The 25243-nt window shown below is 35.2% G+C and overlaps 2 protein-coding genes across 2 annotated transcripts; both read left to right on the top strand.

The window, feature by feature from the left end:
- The first annotated feature begins 14687 nt into the window (after nucleotides 1–14687).
- LOC114534375 (EGF-like repeat and discoidin I-like domain-containing protein 3) lies at nucleotides 14688–16275 on the top strand. The gene is made up of 2 exons (XM_028555816.1): nucleotides 14688–14978; nucleotides 16129–16275. Exons 1-2 carry the CDS (start codon nucleotides 14694–14696, stop codon nucleotides 16273–16275), a joined length of 432 nt encoding a protein of 143 aa, XP_028411617.1. The 5' UTR covers nucleotides 14688–14693.
- A 4313-nt stretch (nucleotides 16276–20588) lies between these two features.
- LOC114534374 (lactadherin-like) lies at nucleotides 20589–22992 on the top strand. The gene is made up of 4 exons (XM_028555815.1): nucleotides 20589–20783; nucleotides 21212–21329; nucleotides 22312–22613; nucleotides 22852–22992. Exons 1-4 carry the CDS (start codon nucleotides 20589–20591, stop codon nucleotides 22990–22992), a joined length of 756 nt encoding a protein of 251 aa, XP_028411616.1.
- Nucleotides 22993–25243: the final 2251 nt, after the last annotated feature.

Genomic DNA, 25243 nt, shown 5'->3' with positions numbered 1-25243 from the left:
TATTGTATTGGTTTTGTAATCAGCTTGAAAACTTTGGGATTTCGTCATGCGTTTTAAAGAGATTTTGGGGACACAAGAAAATTAAAGTAAATCAAACATAATAAGACATACTGTAATTTTTAGTTGAACCAAAATCTAGTGAGGTACATAGATCACTTCTTTTATCATCAAACATGAACTAAACTTCTTATCTTCAGAATTCTCTATTTTTACAATTTAAACTTTCGTGTAATAACTTATGCATGATTCTAATAGTCCATTTCCAAATTTGCCTCCCGTATTATAATATAGCTTTGACAACTGGAATTACATCATCTGTTGCAGACTTACAACACATCTGTATAACTATAATTATCGGTCTGGAGGTCCCAGAGGAAATGATTTTCTCATATATTCTCGACGCCATCCAATTTCATTTTAACTAATTACCCCTCGTCACATGCTCAGGGCAATTACTTTTTCTCTTGAGCATTTATTTGTGTCTTTTTCATTCAGAAATTATCTGTTTTTCATCTGGTAATGGATCGCCGCTAACGCCGGTCCATTACGGGAAGGCGCCGGTCCATAGCGGAAGAGTAATGCCCCGGTAAAGTAAATTATTTTCAGCCAATGACTGAGCTCCATTTCACCGGAAGTGACACTTGGCGTATGATAAAATGTCATATCAGGCAACTGAAGGTTTTTCACCTTGGATTTCAATGATGTAACTTGATTTTAAAAGTGAGAAATTCCAAAAATTGAGTTAGTCACCTTATGCTTTAAGCCGCAGCTACACGGGCCATTTTCGTCGACGATTATGTCTTTCTAGCCTATGTTATTGTGTGAATTATTTAGGCAGTTGTATAAACTGGGCGAATTAAAGTAACCTACTTTGTTAAATTTACTTAATAGCATACACCAGGAGAAGAAAATGGACGTAAAAAATCGCCCGTGTAGCCGGGACTTTAATGCGTGTCTATTTCCCACATTATTCGTTTTTTTTTGTTTCCTCGTTGATTTCTTTTCATTGATTGATAAGATTGATTATCGAATAAGGATGATAATTATGTGACTACAATATCTTCACTTTAACAACAAGAATCTTTAGGAATTGGTCACTTATCAGTCAACGAACATGAAAATAAAGTTAGCATAATTATAGCGGGATAATTCATTCATGAATCGTGGTTTTCATTGCTATAATCAACGACCAACTTTTATCAGCCCAATATACCAAAAAATTGATAGAATTTTTATTTTCAGATCATATTTTTTAAACAGTGACTGAGAAAGCCCTTGGGATGGAAAATGGTAATATCGCTGATAACCAAATCAGGGCGTCAAAACGAATTTTCTCAGGATCATCGAGCCCTGCATCAAGAACTTAATCAATGGTTGCATGTTGATTTTCTACGACCTACCCTTTTCACTGGAATCAGTACCCAAGGACGCAATATTGAACTTTAGTTTTTTAATAGTTACAATGTTTCTCTTAGCCAAGATGGCCAATGGGAAAACAATCAAGATACTTTCTTCGCTTTCAGTACAATTATCAATATACTAGTACTACTTTAAGTTTTGGGGCGATGAAGTAAGGGAAAGGTAATAATTATGAACTGAACACAGTATTTAACGTTTTAAAACTTGTTCGAAATAAAAAACCTCAAAGTACGTGCAGAAACATACCTAACGCACAATTTGCTGCGGCCAAATTCAAAAATTTAACTCTACCCGATAGATTTTTTTCTTGAACGCGCCATCGCCTGCAGGAGAGAAGATTGTCGGACAGAAAGAATATATGAATGCGCAGCTAGTTATACGTCGCTGGTACAGTAGAGACGTAGAGCAGAGCTTTTAAGTTTAAAATGATTAACTTTTTAATATCCACAGGAATTTCAAGGAAACAGCGACCATGCAGGATACCATTGTCCTTCACAAGGTTATTCCTAATATTCCCCATACTTTGGTTCATTCTAATTCGCGTTCATCCAACAGATTGGGGAGATCACATCTCCATTAGAGTCGAGTTTTTTGGTTGTCAAGAATGAGGTTACAGTTGCACTATAATCAGCTATTGATGTAAACAATTGAGGCATTCTTCAGTGCATGTCATCATGCAGCAATCAGTAAATTACCTAATGAAACGTTTGACTCTAAACACATGCAGCGAAGTGAAAAAATCATATATAAACTTGAAAATTTATTAGAAGGCAATAATAATTATAGCAAACTGACAGAAGAAAATTATGTAATTATGAAGGCCTAAAAATTATCTAAATAATAAGCAATCGCGCGGCTCTCTTGCACTTGCATTTACAAACATCCAATTTAAATACGTATTTTGCCGTTATTCTGAAATACTTAAGTTAAAAAGCTGGGTAAACCATACAATCATTATAATCTCATATTGATCTGACATACTGCACGTCAATGCATCAATCTGTAGTTACATTTATTGCTGTAATAACGTGCTAAGAAAATTTCTGAAAACTGAATCCCCTTAGGCTTAGTTTTTTGTATATATATCCTCTCAAATAAAACGTCATTTTTCTTTAACGATTAAAAAAAAACTTATTAGCCAATTAGAAATATCAGAAATATAATTCTCTGTATAAAGGATAACTTGATGTATTTAGAGTTTGAAAAATTATAAATATTCACAAGCATGCAGTTTCACTAAGCATGTACGGAAATTCCTATTTTCTCAGCAGAATCAAAATTTGTTCTATTATGCAAGTGGTCCATTGGCGAAAACATGACATCTGTCTTGGCGAATTTTAACTTTCGTGGAGACTCGGGCATTGAGAATTATGTTGGCAATAAGATATGGACGGTGGAAATGAATTAAACTATTTATACTATACTGTTTGACGGTGGAAATGAATTAAACTATTTATACTATTTGTACTACGTACTTATACTACATACAAATCAGCCAATTTTTCTCCTTTAACTGAAGCTTTCAGGCTTCCGGCTGGATTTCCACTTACAGAGAAAAAGTTCGCTAGCGAAATATTTGCGGCAGAATTTTAATAGCATTAATAAATAAACTAGCTCAATTTGACTGCTATAAGTTCAAAAGAAAATATGCAAATATTTCGTTAGCGAACAAATAATTTCTCTGTAAGTGACTCAGTGGAGATCCATGTATGACCTGCAATATTTAGCTGCAGCAGCTATTATTTCCGCCAGCTGCCTTTATTAACTTGGCCATTAATGCAAATCAAATATCTAAAATAATTAGCAGTAGCTAATCAAAGAAAAGCGTACTTTTGCATGTTTGTTGGAGTACTGATATGCAAACCACACAAATTTACAAAGGATATTTTTTTTAAAACTTTCAATTATATTATCCATTCGGCGTTCTGGCATTTTCGAAAAAAATTTTGGCTGTGTAATATTATATTCTTACGTCTCGTGAATGACTGAACCTGCATCTTATGCATTAATGATGTACTTCCATTGAAAATTAAACAATATTGTATTTTACATCGAAATATTTCAGCTCGGTTAAGCTAAACGCCTTTCGAACAACGGGCTCCCGCTTCATAGTAGGGCCAGTTTATTGCAGAGTATGCATGAACACAGTAATTTGCAATCGTACAAGTTTCCCATGACGAGACTAAAAACTTCTTTTAAAAGACCCTTTGGATAATTTATGGACAAAAGTGCATAAATTATATGCATATAGCTAGTTAGTGCGGTTAACCTGCAAGGAGACGCTGGGTCACCGCTGTGAAGTGTCAACCCAATTCCGAAGTAAATCGATGTTATACAAACATGAAGGTCTTTTGTAGAATCCGGATAATATCATTCCAATCTTCACTATTACTACATTTATTACAGGTTATTACAACTCAACAGTATTCGCAGCACGGTAGGTTATTATGGTGTTTGCAACCTACGAAGTTGTGAGTACAAAGCCATACTTTTTGTGTAAAATTATCTACTGACAACCATTTTAATAACCTAGCTTGCGATCTTAACTTTTCCTAGCTTGTATGTCTCAACAATGGTTACATTACACAGGTATCAATAATGCTAAGATCCTCTTATAGTCACATTGAATGAGAAACCCAGAATTGATTCATTGCCTTATTTTCAAAGACTTTCATAAGAATAAAAATCTCGTCAAACCAGGCGATAAGTTATTCACAACTTTTGTCGCATAAGGAATTTCTTTAGGCCGACACATTATATCACTATATATTTTCGACCACCTTAATACGTAATGAGAAAATAAAAAATAATGAACAGTATACGTTACGTTTTGCCAAATTGCGAGTAGATTTCAAACCCAATGAAAGAACATAATATAATTTATATGTATCCTATTTGGGCAAGCTGACACGCAAGGAAGCGCAAATTAAGTTTTAATGCCGTGGCGTGTAACGGTTATAACTAAAACGGTTATAAATACGAGCGGCGGTTCTGTGTGCGTATATTTACAACGACTGGTGCGTAGAACGAGTACTTTAACGTGCTCTTGAAAATTAGTGAACAAATTAAGTTTAACGCATATTAGGGCATGTGTGTAACAAAGTTATGAATACTAAAAAACCTATAGAGGCTTAACTGTCATTTTATATATTGAAATACTTTTTGATATTGTGAATGTTTATAAATTTACACCATACATAATATTTACACCATGTAATTTATTAAATTTCTAAGCTTTCGGCCTGTGAGCTCGGGCCATCATCAGAGAAAAGTTTGATTACAAACAATATATGTGCGCAAGCACATCAGGCAACAAAGTCGCGCAATTATAAACGGTTAAATAAGAAGAGATAAAGGTTCTACTCTAATAGAAATACTATTACACCTTTCCTCTAACTTCAAAAAGTGTTTTTGAAAGTGTAATTTGAATTTTGATATAAAAAATACACACTATGAATAATAAAACGCTTAGCCGTCAACTGCAATTACAAAATGAAATAACACTTGAGGGGTTTTTTTTGTCTCTGAAGATTTTGTACTGTTTTAATCGTTTGAAACATCGATTTTAAACCATTGCTGCCATGGTATCATACAGCAAAAATTGAAGGGGCAATGTGTACACTAGCTTTATGATTATTTTTGTGTTCAATAGTGGAAGCATTAGCTATAATAATTATACTCTGTAAAAATATAATAAGACTGATTTAAGTTTTTGACTTTTGTGTCATTTCGTAATATAAGTTTAGGTCAGGTTTCCCCAGGAAATTGTGTATTTGGTTTGAAATAGCGAGGGGTTGCTGCATGCATGTATTTCTAGTAAGTATGTTTTGATGCATAAAATTTCGATTGTTGCTCGCTGTGTTTTTGTATCTTAAATGGATCTCAATACACATTTAATAAACGAATTGCTTCATGGTCGCGCCTCGTTTGTACGATTTTTACACGCATAAAAATTGTACGTACTCGGCAAAAATGAAGTGATCTATATCGAGAAATACCAATATTAAAGTGTTTCATATAGCTCTCATCTAAAAATACAACAACTATAATTTTCGCACAAAGATAAAACTCCAACTAACCAATAACTCCAATAACATAAACGGTCTTGTTTGTTCTAGTTCTTGCATGTTTAGTCTTTCACAGGTTTATGCGTTTGCATAAAAAGCTGAAAACTATACAAAGCTGAAAATTAAACAAATAAACGGCATACAAAGATGAAATTATATAAATACAGCTCATCCTTACAGCGAAGCAAATACGAAAGAAACAAAGTAAACACGTAACCTTTATTATGAATTATTTCTCTTACACGGTTTTGTCTTGATTGTATCCCTGCATGTTCATCTTTGCCATCTGTTATGCTTCATATATTTTGTTTCTTTTCGTTTTACTTTGCACAAAGTTTATGAAACGCTTTTACAAAAAGGTTTACGAAAGGACAGTTAAATTGCTGACGTTCTCATTGAAATTTAAACTTTCTGTCTTAGCCAAGTCAGAACGTTTGTTGATTACTCGCGCATGCGCATAACTTACAAAACCACCCAACGTCGACCGTCAATGACATAGAATTTGGACAACTTTGGATTCGGCTATATGTTCTCCCGGGTTCCTGGCGTAATTCCTAATCTCCGAGCGGAAATAGTACCCTCGCAGGCGCTCCGCGCCCGCTCGCGGATTACCGTTTTGTTTCTTTATTCAATAGAAGTTAGATATTCTTTCGGAAAGAATTTACATTTTGCTGAAAGTGAAAAAGTCTTGAATTTGAGAATTATTTTTTTAATCTTATGCACTCCTCTATTTCGACGCTTCCATCTTGAAAAAAGTGTAAACAAATTCCCGTCAAAATGACATACGTACGGCAAATTTTCACGTGTGACTATGTATCGTAAGTGACATCAAAAGCCGTGTATGGCATTTTTTGGGATTTTTTCATACGTGATATCGTACGTCCAACCAAATTGCATGAAGTTAATGATTCTACTGTGCATAAATCTGTATAAACTATACACTTTCATATAATAAAGAGTATAAAGCTACGTTTCTATCACCTGATATGCTTCTTTTTTAGGGGTGTCCCAGTTGAAAACAAATATTATCGGTCAGTTCATTGAAGAAATGGATATATTTTGTGAGCTTCAGTGCGCTAAACACCGGTTTTGTGTCGCATATAATTACAAGAAAAAAGTGGATGAAAAAGAGTTTAACTGTCAGCTAACCAACACAACTGAGCATAATTTTGACAAACATGAAGTTGCCAAGGAAGAGCAAGTGTGGACGTTTTACAAGATTAACGTGGACAGAAGTCAATTTGTAAGAATGTATTCTTTGTTTTCACTTTAATTTGATTTCATACGCATCTTCGTTATATTCCAGCTCTTAACTAACGGCTAAAAGTTCTCATCGCGCAAAAAGTTATTGCTAGTAGGGGTAATTATTATATACACAAGCGCCAGATATGAGGTATTCTGCAATTTCATTGGTTGGCTATACTAGACAGATATCTGTCTAGTATAGAAAGTAAACAAAATGGCTGAAAGATTTGGGGAGTTGAGTGAAATAGAAATCCAAGCTTTAGTTCATAATAGCACACCAAAATGCACCGAAGGGGCGACAAAGTTTGTGCGTATAATTACGCGCCTCGTCAGCTATCAGCTCATATACGACTTGAATTCGCAGAATAACTGTTAATTATCAAACTATGTTTTAAATTTTGAAGGCTACCTGCAGAGGAGAAATGAATGAATGTCATAACGGAGGGACCATGATTTGGGATCCAGAAAAACAGTATTTGTGTCAGTGTTTGGAATGTTACGAAGGAAGTCGTTGCGAAAACGGTAGTTACAGTATTGTCACAAAATAACCTAAAACTGCGGTTGCGGTTAGATTGCAGTTAGGTTGCGGTTAGGTTACGGTTAGGTTGCGGTTAGGTTGCGGTTAGGTTACGGTTAGGTTGCGGTTAGGTTGTGGTTAGGTTTTTGTTAGACTGCGGTCGACCGATAGAAACTGCAGAAGATCGCAAGAGAAAATACGATCGTGATTGACATTCGCTTCTGAATTGTATGTTATGAACTAGTTGCTGCTAATAGCGAGAACAAACTAATCCAATCCGAAACATCTTAAGAAATTAAATGTTTGTCAGAGTCAGCAAGACCAAGCTTCGACAAAGGTTCAACTCAGGTTTGACAGATTACTAAAAAAGCCAAACATTGTTGTAGACTGTCCTCTGATATCTTTGTTGGAAACCAAGAAAACAGAAAACTTTCGGAATTATCGCTACAAGGTAGAAATAGTTGATGTAATCACCAAACAAATATTAATTACATTCACAACCAATATAATTTTATTGCTCCATCAAGCTTCTTTAGTTGAATATTCTGGTGTTCATTGAGTGTGACTTAATTAAAATTAGCACAAGCGGCACTGAATCATATTTTAACTGAGGCCGCGTAAAAAATTTTTCATGACCTTTTTACCTGGTTGTAGCGTCATTATACATGCAGCTTATAAAAAGGAAAACATCGATTTTTTCAAGCGAATTATTTTATTTCTAGTACTATATAAGGCAGTAGGAATAAAATAATTATATATGGTTTGAGAAGTTTTTGTGGATTGAACAAACTATTCCTTATTTGTTTAATAAGTCTATACCCTCCAAGAAAACGAAGTTTCACTCTTAAATAAACATCTTAATTACAGTCCTTGCGAAACCTCTTGGGATGGCAAATGGTATTATTAGTAATAACCAAATCATTGCATCAAGCCAATGGGGAAGTGATGAACATGTGACAAAGGGAAGATTAAACATGACAGGGGCATGGTCATCAAAGAAAAACGATCTTAATCAGTGGCTTCAGGTTGACTTCCAAAGATGTACTCTGGTCACAGGAATCAGTACCCAAGGACGAAGCAATCTTAATCAGTTTGTTACGAGTTACACCGTTTCTTTCAGTCAAAATGGGGAAATTTTTCAGAATTACAAACAAGAAGGAAAAGTCAAGGTACTCAAACAATATCAACATAACAATGAAAACTTTAGTGTGCTTGTCAGAATAGTCAACTCCCTGCATGACGGAGGTTCAAACTATGCAGGTGGAGGTGTCGAGAAATTTTCTACACAACATTATAATTATTACTAACCTACCTTTCTCAACCTTTCTCAACGACTTGTCTATATTACTAGACAAAAACGTAAAATGATTTCAAAGAAATTATGATTTCTAAGAAACGCATCAAAACTATATTATATGACCACACACTACGATTTTTGTTCTCTTAATTTCATAATTACAGGAATTCCAAGGTAACAACGATCGCAATTCCATCGTCCATCAGATGGTTATTCCTCATATTTCTGCTCGATTCATTCGCATCCATCCAACAGCTTGGAATAAACATATCTCGATGAGAGTCGAATTTTATGAATGTTTAATAATGTTATAACTGATAATGTTATATCTTTATGATTATAATGTTATGTAAAATTTAAAAGCGCAAACAGAATAATTGCGCATATGGCCAATGGCTGCTGTTGCCACAGTGACACTTATTCGTTTTCCAAATGATAGTAGTTTTATACAGCTTGCCAAAAGTTATGTCTCATACGGTATGATAAAAGTAATCAATATTAACTAAGTGTTGACCTCGCTTGTTCACAGTAAACACCAAACTAGCGCTAGCGTACTTGTGGATGGTTTTCAACAGTGATGCACACAGTGCCGTAGCCAGCCTGGCGATTTCGTCTCGCTATGTAAATTTCGAGTTGTAATAATCATTCATGTTATTTGAAATTTATTGTTTCCACAGTCAATGAACACTATAAAAATATTATAGCATAACGGGACAAATCGTTGGGCTGCATGGCTACGCTACTGGATACAAAGAAAACATGCTTTCTTTTCCTTTGTTATATATAGCTCTATTGACTACTTTCAAGTAAGTATTTTAGATATAGATTTGCATCGATAACTAATTCAGGCAGCTGTCTGACCTAATGTTAATGAAATAATACATCTTATTATATGGGTTTTCAAAATCCTCTCTCCTGATATTGGGTAACGAGTTGTCCGTAAAACCCGGCCATATCCGCGCCATGGTCCGTATAATTCCGTGTCCGGATACGATCACTATTGAAAACCATCGAAACGCATAACACAAGTTCACATTGAAAAATCATGAAGATGGTTTGTGGGCTCTCGATTTTATTCCAATGTTTAGTATTAATGCAATAGGCTAGCCTTATTACACCACAACAGGTTCAACAGAATCACGTTTTGCGGCGGAGTAAGTCACTTATAATTATAATATGAAGAGCAAAATTAGTACCAAAACAAAAGCGAAAATATGTAATGTTATTTCACAAAATACACACGAGAATTCTAGTGTGTAAACTGCCGTCATGTTAGCCTTTGCATTCTCGTACAGACTAACGCGCATGTTAACTTTTGCATTCTCGTACAGACTAACGCGCATGTTAACTTTTGCATTCTCGTACAGACTAACGCGCATGTTAGCCTTTCCATTTTCGTGGAGACAACGGTAAAGCAGAATTTAACAATTATTGATGATCAAAATACTTGGAAGTACGTTGCCAACTTCCGTATCTACTTTCAATCGTAAATTTAAATTTATATCGCAACGAAGTACGTTGTTCTTAGCAATTAGGTAAAGACTAAAGGCCGTGAAGTATTCAGGAATATGGAACGTAACCACTTCGTAACGCAAGGAAAAGCCGCAAGTAATAAGAAATTGCTAAGAACGTACGTAGTTGGTTGCATAAGGAAGTTGCAACTTGCCATGGCAACGTAATTCCGTAATTCGAAACGTAGTTCCCATGCAATTTCCAAACATACTTCGCAATTCGGCGCGGAAACGTAATCTGAAATTGGCAATAAGTATTCTATATTTCCATTCATTCTATATTTCACTCCAACAGTAAGTCAACAGCAAGAATCTCGCAAAGATCAGTTAATTCCTGATAACGTGTTTATTACGATCACACGTCCTATCACACGTTCGCGAGAGTTACGAACATCGTGCCTTGCTGAGAATAAGGCCTGTTTTCCACTTCAACCGTATCGTAACGTAACGTAGCGTATTTCTTTGTTTCCGACGTATTCGACCAGAACTAACGACTTTAAAACAATGAGATACGCTACGTTTCGAAACGATACGGTTGAAGTGGAAAACGGCCATAATATCCGTAATAGGGCGGCTGTTGCACCCTTTGGGATATGATACCCGAACTAGCATGCAGGTTTGGTTCTGCGTGTGTAATTTAAAATCTAAAAGTATGGCTATATTCTGATTGTACATCCCAAATTTGCAATATTTTGGGAACTTTATACCCTGATTAAAGCCTATAATGATTGGAAATAACCCAAAATATAATAGGGTGGCTTGGCTTTCCATAATGGTGGTCGCTTAAATGAAAAAGGAAACAAATTTGCTGAATGATATAAAACTAAATTCCTGCTCGATATTTACTTAATTTAAGAATTTTTCCAAGTAAAAAGTCACGCATAAACTATCAAACAGCTATCACGTTGCAACTGCTTTCGTGTCGTTGAGAAGCCATAAAAAATGCCTCACTTGAAGGCGTCGTAAGAATGATAACATGTCATGGGACCACAAGTTATACATACTTATATATTGTCTCGCGTAATACTAGGAAGTAATAAGTTAAATTTAGGGAGTAAGTGAACAATAATAGGGAGTTTACGAATTACGACGCGGTTAGCTCGCCGACCCTAGTCAATTATTTTACTAGAAATAAGCTGCTGGAGATTAATTATGCTGCCAGGAATTGTGGCAAGAAGCTTTGACATTTAGCTGATATTGCATTTTCATATAAGCTGTACGCGTAAAATAGCAATCACGTTGTCGCTGCTTTCATGTCATCGAGAGGCCGTGAAAATGACTCATTTGAAGGTGTCGTAAGAATTACAACATTCTCATGGGACCACAAATTATGCATGCATGCCTATTGCATAGCGTGTGAAGTTTGTTTGTTTTGAAAGTGCGTCGTCAAACTGCTGCGTCTTTGGCTTATTATTGAAAAATGCCAATAAAGCTTTAAAATGATAGACTGAGTGGCAGCAGTAATTTGAAAATATTTATGATCAGTTTATTTTAAATCGGGTCATCGAGAGATTGTATTTTATTTACTCCTTCTCTCGCTGTTGAATGTTTAAAGCAACATCAACATACGTGTATATTTATTCTGTGAAGAAATGAAGAATTTTTGTACAATCTTGATATTTCTACAATCTTCCATGTTTTTGCAGCTGCAATTCGTGTTTCTCACTGTTTCACAATATCTGGCAATTCGTCATGGTGAGTCGAAATAGAACTAAAATTTCATTCTTTATTATAGCTATATTAGATTATCTGATGTTAAGGTCTTCTAAGCTAAATTGAGCAACTTGAAGTCGATTATGTATGACAATTGCAATTTTATCGAAATGTTGAATGATAATATTAATACAGAATGTTTTGAGAGTTTAAAGTAATATCTAAGCGCGCAATTTGACTCACGAGATCACGCATTACAGCCGGTAGTGAGCTTTGCGACAAAAAGCGTAGTATTGCAAGGCATAAGTCCTGCAAGCCAAATTGGGCTGGGAAGGGTAAAGGGTTACTTGCGAAAATTACGAGAAAACTTTAATTTATACAATGTTAAAAGACGGTTTTAACTCATCTAAGAAACTATAAAATAACTTAAGAGTTAGGGCTTATTTTATCAATTTCAAAATTGTTGTGGTTAAATGCAAAAACGTTTTCTTAGCATTTGAAACACTCTTTACAAATTAACATCCCTCAAATATAACTGCATTGCAAGTTGCAAAGAAAATAATTGCAAAGTGTTCAGAATTCGTGTTTCTCACTGCATCACAATATCTGGCAATTAGTCATGGTTAGCCAAAATAGAACTAAAATGTCATTCTTTATTATTATAGCTATATTAGATTATCTAATGGTAAGGTTTTTTAAACTAAATTGAGTAACTGGAAGTCGATTATGTATGACAATTGCAATTTTTTCGAAATGTTGAATGATAATGTCAATACAGAATGTTTTGAGAGTTTAAAGTAAATTCTAAGGGCTCAATTGACTCATGAGATCACGCATTACAGCTGGTATTGAGCTTTGCGACAAAAAGCGTAGTATTGCAAAGCATAAGTCCTGCAAGTTAAATTGGGCTGGGAAGAGTCAAGGGTTGCTTTGGAAAATTACGAGAAAAGCTTTGTTTGTACAATGTTTAATAACCAGTTTTAACTTATTTCAAAAAGTAAAATAACTTAAGAGTTACAGCTCAATTCTTCAATTTCAAAATTGCTGGGGGTAAATTACAAAAACGTTTTCTTCGGATTTCAAACACTCTTTAGAAATTAACATCCCTAAAATATAACTCCATTGCATATTGCAAAAAAAATAATTGCACAGTGTTCAGAATTCGTGTTTCTCAGTGCTTCACAATATTTGGCAATTAGTCACGGTAAGCCAAAATAGGACAAAAATGTCATTCTTTATTTTAATAGCTATATTAGATTATGTGATGGTAAGGTTTTCTAAACTAAATTGAGTAACTAGAAGTCGATTATGTATCACAATTGCAATTTTGTCGAAATGTTGAATGATAATATTAATACAGAATGTTTTGAAAGTTTAAAGTAAATTCTAAGGGCGCAATTTAACTTATGAGATCACGCAATACAGTTCGTATTGAGCTTTGCGACAAAAAGCGTAGTATTGCAAAGCATAAGTCCCACAACTGATACTATTGTTGTTAATGCGTTCGATAGATGCAGAGGTGGATCCAGCTCTTAGGCCTTTCCCGATTGTGCTCGGCAACTTTTAAGCAACTTTTTAAAATTTGAATCACTGTTCTGTTTTCCAGCTACCTCGGGCAACTTTTGTTTTTATGGGTAACAGGAAGCAACTTTTAAGCTTATACATGATCCATACTGCTAATTGCGCTCTGATTATGAAGTAAAATCTCAACTATATATTGAACTAATTATTTATTCACTGGCACAATCGGGAAAGGCCTACCAGCACTACTGCACCAATTTGCATGACACAAAAAACTGCTAATAATAACCACTTTGTTTTGTAATGCAAATTTGTGCACTGGTGCTGGATCCATCCCTGGACAGATGAGAATCGGAATGTTTGAAACAGGTCTAAAAGTCGAAAAATAAGATGAGATGGAGATTATAAGAAAAGTCCACTCTTTAACTTAGTTTCCACACATGCGCTTTAGGATCACGTTTGACGACCAACATTATTGATGAATTCACTGAAGAAATGGATCTGTTCTGTGAACTACGATGCGCAGAAAATCGTTTTTGTGTTGCGTATAATTACAAGACAAAAGTCGATGAAAAGGAGCTCAACTGTCAGCTAACCAACACAAAACAGCATAAATTTGATGTGCGCCACTTTACCAAGGAAGAGCAAGTGTGGACGTTTCATGAGGCTAAAGTCGATAGGAGTGACTTTGTAAGAACCATTTTAACTTAGCCATCGCTTCCATTGAATGGAAGAAATAATAAGAGATAGAGATACTCATTCTTCGATCATGGTACTTTTTACCGTGGTAATAACTCTATATTCATTATGTTTGAGGCCTACTGCCGGGGAGAGGTGAATGAATGTCAAAATGGTGGAACCTTGATCTGGCATCCAGAAAAACTTTTTTCATGTCAATGTCTAGAATGTTACGCAGGAGAATTTTGCGAAAACGGTAACACTACTCTGCGCTGAAGACTATCTGTATTTATTTTATGCTTAATACCACATTTAATGCTCTATTTAATACCAAAAAAATTCGTTTTCATTTTCTGTACCTTAAAATTTCTCAATAAAGGCCATGTTACACAATGCAATTTTTCTTGCAATGCAATTGTACTTTTGAATGATATAAATTAGTGAAGAGTCCTGAAAATGTAGGTGTAAGAAACGCTATGGACTGTAATAAAAACAAAAATTCTCTAGTTGCCAAATTTACATATCTGGAAAGAAGAATTGCATTGCAAGTTTGCAATAAAAATTGCACCGTGTAACAAGGCTTTAAGAAAAGGGCATGCACGCGTAATGATTTGTTTATTCTATTTTCACATCAGTTTGAATTATGAAGTACGACATGAAATTTGAACACGAAACACGAACTTTTTCCTTGGATAAATTACTTAAAACGCCATATTTTTTTTTAATAATATTTTAAGACCGCTAAGAGTTAATTTTCTTAAAATTCAGTGCCTAAGGCTCTTGGAATGGAAAGTGGTGATATTAATGATGAACAAATCACAGCATCAAGCGAACGTGATATTAATCATAAGGCGGCAAATGGAAGATTAAATTTTACACCGCGGGATGGAAGAAGAGGGGCGTGGTCATCAAAGCACAATGATGTTAATCAGTGGTTTCAGGTTGATTTCCAAAGATCTACTCTGGTGACTGGGATCAGCACCCAAGGATGGGCCTCGAAAAATCAATTTGTAAAGAATTACACAATATCTTTTAGGAACGATGGAGTAGATTTCCAGAGTTCTCCGCAGGTAGATATTTTCTTACTATGTTGTTGCAAGTATATAATTTTTTCTTAACCTACATAACCTACGTCCCCTAAGAAAATGCAGAACACGTGGGATGTACAACCACAGTTATTAGAATATACATGGTTTGGAGACTAGATGGAAGTACAATACAACTCATTATCCATGTTATTGTCCAGGTTTATGCAAAAAATGGTTCCTTATCCGTCACATGTCTATTGTATTTTAGCCCAACTAACCAATAACAATGGCTTGGCTTAGCTCCTCAACCGTGACTTGAACAACATGTTAATTCAGACCTTACTATTGGTTTATTTGTTCAAAATACAATAGACACGTGACGAATAAGGAACAATTTTTTCCATAAATGTTCCCCGACATAGATAATGAGTTCTATTGTACTTTTATGTAGTCTCCAAACCATGTATATTCTATTAACTGTGGTACAACTTATAGCTATATTATTTAACTTTCGTGGTTCAGAATACAAAACTACTACCTCAAGAGGTAGTAATACAAAACTACAATCGAGACGAGAATAATCTACCAGTCAGAGATATTAACGCTCTTTCCTTTTTCAAATGCTAATAAGCGATTAGGTACAAAAAGGCTAATTTGTCTCATACTAGTGCCTGTAGCAATATTCTTTATAATTTTAGAAAAACCATTTTCTACCCCTCGACGTAAAATAACTGCATCAAGATTATTTCGAGATTATTACAAAATTAATATGCTTTGTTTTTTAACAGATGATCCATGATTAATACAGGGGTATATTATACACTTAATGTATATTCCCGAGGGAAATAGCGAGTTTTGTTTTCCCAAGTCTCATGCATTGAGACTCAAGGGAAAAAAAACTCACTATTTTCTATATAGGAACAAAAACATACACTATTTTGCTATATAGCAACAAAAACATACATGTTGCAAAACAATTTCTTCAAAAAAACCACTTTACTTCGTTATTACAAGAAGCGGACAACCATTTTTCACTTGTTTCCCTGGCGGGAAGCATTGCATTTATTTAAAATCATGTGACTACGAATGAACCAATCACATTTGAAATACACAGCACCTATATAACTAAATTGATTACCTAAAATTATTAGGACTTGCAAGCGCCTAATTTTTTCTTCACATTATTTTCAAGAAATTCCAAGGTAACATCGATCGCATTTCCGTTGTCCATCACACGGTGATTCCTCATATTTCAGCTCGGTTCATTCGCATCCATCCAACGGCCTGGAATAAACATATCTCGATGAGAGTCGAATTTTATGGTTGTTCTTTGGTGTAATATTGTATTGGTTTTGTAAATAACATGTAAAGGCTGGTTCACTCGTATGTAATTTCTTTGTTTTACACATCAAAAATATTGATCACAACTCAAATATTTATGTTTAGCCCTAAATTACAAACAAATTAATTTCAGTCATGCACAAAGATTGTAATTTGTCAAAGACAATGGCCCCCACAACTGATACTATTGTTATTAATGCGATCGACAGATGAGATTCAGAACGTTTGAAACACGCCTATAAGTCGAAAAAATGCGATGAGAAAAAAATCGAAGAGGCGATTACAATAAGTAACAAATTTAGCACTTTAATTAATTTCAGCCGAAGCTTCAGGTTACATAAAACAATAATTTATGTAGTTATAATATTTATTAAACGTGAAACGAAATCCATCGCATATCGTAATGGTAATTCGACATGATTTCTACATTATTTTAAGTATGACTATAGGTATAAAAGATAACAATGTTGATGTTATAATAAATACGTAATTTTGTGTTTTGTTAAATTAGAGAATTCAAGCCATATACCTTATAATCATTTGGAACAGCAAAATTAGAGAGATAAAAGTCAAATAATATTATGACAAGTAGCGATGATAAAATAATAATAATATTAAAGGTTTTTAGACTTTTAGAGGTTTAGTATTCTCTAAATCGACACACGAGGACGCAGGATGATTCGAAGCAAAAGTTATACAAAATGAAAATATTTTCATTGTATGAACATGCATGAGTGTTATAATTAATAATTTATAGGGTTTTACGCCACGGAGAAAAATGCGATATGTTTACCTGTAAAAATATCATTCTCGAAAGCAAACCAAAAACCACGTAAGGAATATGTTTGACCAGGTATAGCTACATTTTGATTGTACATTCCATTTTTTGAAATCTTTGGTTAACTTTATACCTTGAATTAAAGCTTATAATGATTGGAAATATAATAGGGTGGCCTGGCTTTCCATAATGGTGGTCGCTTAAGTGGAAAAGTGCACAAATTCGCTGAATGATATAAAACTAATTTTCTGCTCGATAATTACCTCAGTTAAGATTTTTTCCAAGCAAAATGCCCATTTAAAAGTTACGCATAAACTATAAAACTGCTATCACGTTGCAGCTGCTTTCGTATCATCGAGAAGGCATAAAAATGAGACATTTGAAGGCGTCGTAAGAATGACAACGCTGTCATGTCTGGGACCACAAATTATGCATACCTATTGTCTCGCGTGTGGAGTTTTTTTGTTTTGCAAGCCCGTCGTTCAGCTGGCCACGTCGTGAATCGTAAACTCGCTAATAATAATGACAACGGGTTGCGGTAGCTTAGCTTAATATAGCTTAACAAAAAGCTTAAACAGAATAGACTGCATGAGTGAGAGCTGTAAGTTAAAAATTCATAATCAGTTTAATCTTAAATCGAGTCATAGGGAGATTGTATTTCATTTACTCTTTCTCTCGCTGCTGCATAATTTTATTTGAAGGAACATCAACATTAGTGTATATTTATTCTGTAAACACAGGAGGAATTAAGCAACGGTTGAGAAATGAAGAAGCTTTATATAATTCGGATGTTTCTACAATCTTGCATGTTTTTGCAGCTGCAATATGTGTTTCTCACTGCTTCACAATATCTGGCAATTCGTCATGGTGAGCAAAACAAAACTAAAATGTCATTCTTTATTATTATTGCTATATATTAGATTATCTGATGTGAAGGTTTTCTAAACTAAATTGAGTAACTGGAAGTTGATTATGTATGACAATGGCAATTTTGTCGAAATGTTGAATGATAATATTAATACAGACCGTTTTGAATGAAATTTGAGGGCGCAATTTTACTCATGAGTTCACGCATTACAGCCGGTATTGAGTTTGGCGACAAAAAGCGTAGTATTAGGCAAATAAGTCTTGCAATTTAAATTGGGTTGTTTAGGGTTAGCTACTAGCAAAAAATTAGGACAAAACCTTCATTAATTGTACAATGTTGAATTACCGGCTTTACCTCAACTCGTAAACTAAAATAACTTACGAGTTACGGCTCATTTTGTCAGTTTTAAAATTGCTGTTCGTAAATACAAAAACGTTTTCTAAGCACTTCAAGCACTCTTTACAAATTAACAACCCTCAAATATAACTGCATTGCAAGTTGCAAAGAAAATCGCATTGTGTAGCAGCGTCTTTTGTATGAGTTCACGCATTACAGCCGGTATTGAGTTTGGCGACAAAAAGCATAGTATTACATTTATTGCTGTAATAATGTTTGCACTATATTGCACGTACTCATACTACATAAAAATCAGACAAATTTTCTCCTTAATTAAATTAACAGACACTTACTTACTTTTTTCAAGTTTGTTATACGGCTGGATTTCCACTTGTATACAGAGAAAGAGTTGGCTAGCAAAACATTTTGTAGCTATATTTTATTTAGAATTTTACCAGCATGAATATATAAACTAGTTCAATTTGACTGTTCTCAATTAAAAAGAAAATATGCAAATATTTTGCTAGCAAACAAATCATTTCTCTGTCAGTGACTCAGTGGAGATCCATGCACCCTAGTTGCATGACCTGTAATGAAATATTTCGCCGCAGCTATTTTTTCTGACAGCTGCCTTTATTATTAACTTTGCCATCAATGCAAATCAAATATCTAAAATAATTAAGTAGCTAATCAAAGAAGGGCGTACTTTTGCATGTTTGTTGGAGTACTGTTAAGCAAACCGCACGAATTGGAAAAGGATATTTTTTTAAACTTTAAATATTATTATCCATTTGGCATTGTGGCTTTAAAAAAAAAATTGGCCGTATAATATTATATTTCACGTCTTGTGAATGACTGAACCTGCATCTTATGCATTAATTATGTACTTCTATTGAAAATTAAACTATTTACATAGAAATCTTTCCGCTCGGTTAAGCTAAAAGCCTTTCAAACAACGGGATCCCGCTTCATGGTATGGAGTTTAGGGCCAATTTATTGTAAAGAGTATGCATGAATACAGTAATTTGCAATCGTGAAATTTGCCATGACGAGACTAAAAACTTGTTTTAAAAGACACTTTGGGATAATTTATGGACAAAAGTGCATACATGCATATAGCTAGTTAGTGCTGTTAACCTGCGAGGAGAGGCTGAGTCACCACTGTGAAGTGTCAACCGAATTCCGAATAAATTGATGTTGTACAAACATGAAGGTCTTTTGTGGAATCCAGATATTGCTCCAATCTTCACTATAACTACATATATTACAGATTATTACAACTCAACAGTATTCGCAGCACGGTAGGTTATTATGGTGTTTGCATCCTACGAAGTTGTGAGTACAAAGCCATAGTTTCTGTGTAAAATTATCTTAAATTATATGAAATTCATTGTTCACAGAAGCGAGAAGTGTTGATTCTTCACCATTAAATTTAGGTCTTTTTCGCATGCATGAGTGTTTAGCTACAGCAGATCTTTCCAAATTTCCTCTTGAACATGCAACAATTCAAATGTTCTTTTGCCTGACTTTCAAATTACGTTCGGTTTAATTTCGCCGATACATACCACACCACATTCACAAGGTATACGGTATACGCCAGGTTTCTGGTTAGCTGGAGTTTTATTTTGTGAGAATATAATAGTTGCTGTATTTTTAGATCAGAGCTATGAAACACTTTAATATTGGTATTTCTGAGGATTTGCTCAATTGCGTACGAGGAAGGACCGATATAGATCATTTCATTTTTGCCGAGTGAGTGCGATTTTTATGCATATAAAAATCGTACAAAAAAGCCGACAATGAATTAAGTAGTTCGGTTTATTAAATGTGTATTGAGATCCATTTGATATACAAAAACACAGCGAGCAACAATCGAAATTTTATGCATCAAAACATACTTATTACCGTTTTGTTTCTTTCTTCAATAGAAGTTAGATATTCTTTCGAAAAGATTTCATAATGCACTGAAAGTAAAAATGTCTTGAATTTGAGAGTTATTTTTTTTATCTCACTCCTATAATTTATTTTGACGCTTCTATCTTGCAAAAAGTGTAAACAAATTGCCGTCAAAATGACATACGTACGACAACTTTTCACGTGTGACTGTGTATCGTAAGTCACAGCAAGGGCAAACCGTGTATGGCATTTTTTTATGGCATTCATACGTGATATCGTACGTCCAACCAAATTGCATGAAGTTAATGATTCTATTGTGCATAAATCTGTATAAACTACACTCTTAAAATAAAGAGTATAAAGCACCTGATATGCTTCTTTTTTAGGGGTGTCCCAGTTGAAAACAAATATTATCGGTCAGTTCATTGAAGAAATGGATATATTTTGTGAGCTTCAGTGTGCTGAACACCGTTTTTGTGTCGCATATAATTACAAGAAAAAAGCCGATGAAAAAAAGTTTAATTGTCAGCTAACCAACACGACTGAGCATAAATTTGACGAGCATGAAGTTGGGAAGGAAGAGCAAGTGTGGACGTTTTACAAGATTAACGTGGACAGAAGTCAATTTGTAAGAATGTACAGTATTCTTTGTTTTCACTATACTTTGATTTCATACGCATCTTTGTTATATTATATATTCTAGCTCTTAACTAACGGTAAAAAGTTCTCAAAGCGCAAAAAATTATTGCGAGTAGGGGTAATTATTATATACACAAGCGCCAGATATGAGGTATGCTGCAATTTCATTGGTTGGCTATGCTAGACAGATATTAGCTCATATCTGTCAAGTAGAGAAAGTAAACAAAATGGCTGAAAGATTTGGGGAGTTGAGTGAAATAGAAAGCCAAGCTTTAGTTGATAATAGCACACCAAAATGCACCGAAAAGGCGACAAAATTTGTGTATATAATTACGCGCCTCGTCGGCTATCAGCTCATATACGACTCGAGTTCGCAGAATAACTGTTAATTATCATACTATATTTTAAATTTTGAAGGCTACCTGCAGAGGAGAAATGAATGAATGTCATAACGGAGGGATCATGATTTGGGATCCAGAAAAAGAGTATTTGTGTCAGTGTTTGGATTGCTACGAAGGAAGTCGTTGCGAAAACGGTAGTTACAGTACTGTCCCGAAATAACCCAACACTGCAGTTGCGGTTAGGTTGCGGTTAGGTTGCGGTTAGGTTGCGGTTCAGTTGTTGTTAGACTGCTGTCGACCGATAGAAACCGCAGAAAATCGCAATGCAAAATACGATCGTGGTTGCCGTTCGCTTCCGAAGGGAATGTTATAAGCTGGCTGCTGCTAATAGCGACAACAAAATAATCAAATCGAAAACATCTTAAAAAATTAAATGTTTGTCAGAGTCAGCAAGACCAAGCTTCGACAAATGCTCAACTCAAGTTTGACAGATTACTAAAAAAGCCATACATTGTTGTAGACTGCCCTTAGCTTTTATTCTTTGTTCGAAACAAAGAAAACAGTGATTGCAATAACATTTGGGTAATTTATTCAGTAATCTGGCCGAATCCTGGTTCAACCCCGGTCTCACTGCGGTTCGACCTCCGTCTGGCCTCGGTTCAACCGGTTATTTGTGGACAGTACTGTACGTATAGAACCAAAATAAACTAGGGAAGAAATTTCAAAGGAAAGAAAGGGGGTCAAAGAATTTTTTCTTTAACTTTTATTAAAATTAATCTTTCGCAATTATCGCTACACTGGTAGAAATAGTTGAAGTAATCACCACACAAATATTACATTCACAACCCATATAATTATTATGCGCCATCAAGCTTCTTTAGTTAAATATTTTGGTGTTCATTGAGTGTGATAATTAAAACTAGCACAAGCAGCACTGAATCATATTTTAACTGAGCCTGCGTAAAAATGTTTTCATGACATTTTTACCTGTTTGTAGCGTCATTGTACATGCAGCTTATGGAAAGGGATCGAAACGTCGATTTTTTCAAGCGAATTATTTTATCTCAAGTACTATAAAGCACATATGATTTGAGAACAAACTTTTCTTTATTGCGTTAATAAGTCTACCCTCTAAGAACACTAAGTTTCACTCTAAAATAAATATCTTAATTACAGTGCTTGCGAAACCTCTTGGGATGGCAAATGGTATTATTAGTAATAACCAAATCAATGTATCAAGCGAATGGAAAGGTCAAGTTCATCCAAACAGAGGGAGATTAAACATGACAGGGGCATGGTCATCAGATGAAAAAGATCTTAATCAGTGGTTTCAGGTTGATTTCCAAAGATCTACTCTGGTCACAGGAATCAGTACCCAAGGACGCACCAATCTTAATCAGTTTGTTAAAAGTTACATTGTTTCATTCAGCCAAGCTGGAGATAATTTTCAGATTTATACTCAAGAAGGAAAAATCAAGGTATTTGAACAATATCAAAATAACAGAAAAACTTCTTGTTCTTGACAGAAGGGTCAACTTCCTGCACGACGAAGGTTCATAATTATGCATATCGATATGTCGAGAATTTTTTTACACGACATTTAGCTAATTACTCCTAACCGGCTTTCCTCCACGACTTGGCTATATTACTAGACAAAAATTTCAATGAAATCATGATTTTAAAGAAACCTGATTTTTGCTCCTTTCATAAATATAGAGATTCAAAGGTAACAACGACCGGAATTCCATTGTCCATCACATCGTGATTCCTCATATTTCTGCTCGGCTCATTCGCATTCATCCAACGGCCTGGTATGGACATATCTCGATGAGAGTCGAATTTTATGGTTGTTCATAAGAGATATTGATATTGTAATATAAGGGAATTGTTTGTTATATGCACACAAGGATTTTGCACGTGATGGACACACGGAAATGAAAACACTTTGCACACTGTACCATGAACAATGCACGCACAAAAACGCACTATAGTTGTAGAGTATAAAATATCACGGGCTGCACTATTTTAGAGGAAGTTTGATGACTTGGTTTGGGGCACGACAATAAATATACTGAAAAGGAAGTTGTATTGGTGATATCTTGAGCTGTCACTCATACGGCCCCGACGATCCCGCGGATAAAATAATATAGAAAAAGGGGTCGTTTAACAATATAATGCAAACTGTATATAATCCGAAGCACATGTTTAGGCTTTATCTATCTGCATGTTTAAAGTTATATTGATTAACGCTTCTATTTAGTCGTTACCTGTGACTAATTTATTGTTTTCACAGTCAATGAACACTGAAAAATATTAGCATAGCGGAACAAATCGTCAGGCTGCATGGCTACGCTACTGGGATACATAGAAAACATACTTTTTTTGTTATACAATTCAGGGAGCAGTGTGAGCTAATGTTAATGAGTTAATACATCTTATGATATGGGTTTTTCAAAATCCTCTCTCCTGATATTGGTTGACGAGTTGTCCGTAGAACTCGCCCATATCCGCGCCGTGGTGCGTATAATCCGTGTGGTGCGATTACCATCGAAACGCATAACACAAGTTTACATTGAAAAATCATGAAGATGGTTTGTGCGCTCTCGATTCTATTCCAATGTTTAATATTAATAATGCAACAGGCTAGCCTTATTTCAACACAACAGCTACAACAGAATCACGTTTTGCGGCAGAGTAAGTAAGTTATAATTATAATAATTATGAAGAGAAAAATTAGTACCAAAACAAAAGCTAAGCGAAAATACGTAATGTCATTTTACATAATACACACGAGGATTCTAATACAGGGTGTCCCAAAAAAATGTCCCCCCTATACAAATCATTCTTGAGCGTTATTGTACCTATGGGAATTGAATTGAATTGTACATAAACGGTGCAAGTAATTTATTCGTCAAAGTAATTAATCGCAATGATGGAAGCAAGCAAAACGATTTTACAAATGAATGGTTTTCTGCTTTTTTTTACATGAATTAACTGATTTAGCCTTTAGAAAAAGCTATGGGCCATGCCCTTCAATGTGTCCCCCATTTCGTTCGACACAAATAATTGTCCGTTTGTGCATGTGGCGTACTGCATTACGAATCATTTCAGGCTGCTGCCGTAAAACATTAAATTCCTCGATTATTCTCTGTCGTAGCTCATCGATGTTCTGGGGTGGAGTGGCAAACACTTTATTCTTAAGATATCCCCACATAAAAAAATCTTATGGGGTTAAATCTTGCGAGCGAGGGGGCCATTCCACATTATGTTGCAGCGCTATCACACGATTCTGCCCGAAAACTTCATTGAGGCGATCTCGAACTGCAACCAGACGATGTGCTGGAGCGCCGTTCTGCGCCCACCAGAGCCCTCGAAACATTCCTTCCCAATGTTGATTGTTGAAATGAATGGCAAGTTGAGGAAAAGCAAATTCATTGAGCATCTGAAGATATGCGAGGCCGTCCACATTTTGGTCAAAAAAGTAAGGGCCTAAAATCACGCCATTACCGCAAAGTGCTGCCCAGATAGTAAGCTTTACACGGGAATTCCTGCGTTCGAAGTTAAATGCCGGTGGTTGTCCCTTCGGTGCATATTCGCGCACGTTGTGGGAGTTAACTTCTCCATTCATTGCAAATCCTGCTTCGTCTCCAATAATGATGCTCTGCAAAAAGTTTTGGTTTCGACAGCGTTCATTAAACCATTGCGCATAGCGTAGTCGACGTGGCAAGTCGTTTGGCAATAGCTCATGACGTACGTGCATTCTGTAAGGATGCCATCGTAAATCTAATCTTGTAATCCTGTTAAAGGTTGATTTTGAAACTTCAACAGGATTACGACGAGAGCTAACACCTCGTGGGGTTTCCTCTAGCAAAGCTCTCACAGCTGCAACGTTCGCTTCACTTCGACCAGTCTTTCGCCTGCCCGAATATCCCTTGTTGCGGTTTAAGCTTGTTCCCGTGTTTTGATACTTACGAACGTTTCTCCTAATTGTCTTTTTACAAGGGGGATTCCGAGTGGGAAATTTGACTCTAAACCTGTTTTGCACTTCGGTTACGCTTTGGGTTAACGTGTAATTTGTTACGATAAATACTCGCTGCTGTGATGTCAG

This window comes from Dendronephthya gigantea, unplaced genomic scaffold (genome assembly GCF_004324835.1).
Source record: "Dendronephthya gigantea isolate DGI-Jeju-01 unplaced genomic scaffold, DenGig_1.0 000099F, whole genome shotgun sequence".
NCBI lineage: Eukaryota > Metazoa > Cnidaria > Anthozoa > Malacalcyonacea > Nephtheidae > Dendronephthya > Dendronephthya gigantea.
This window is presented reverse-complemented; position numbering and strand designations above follow the sequence as displayed.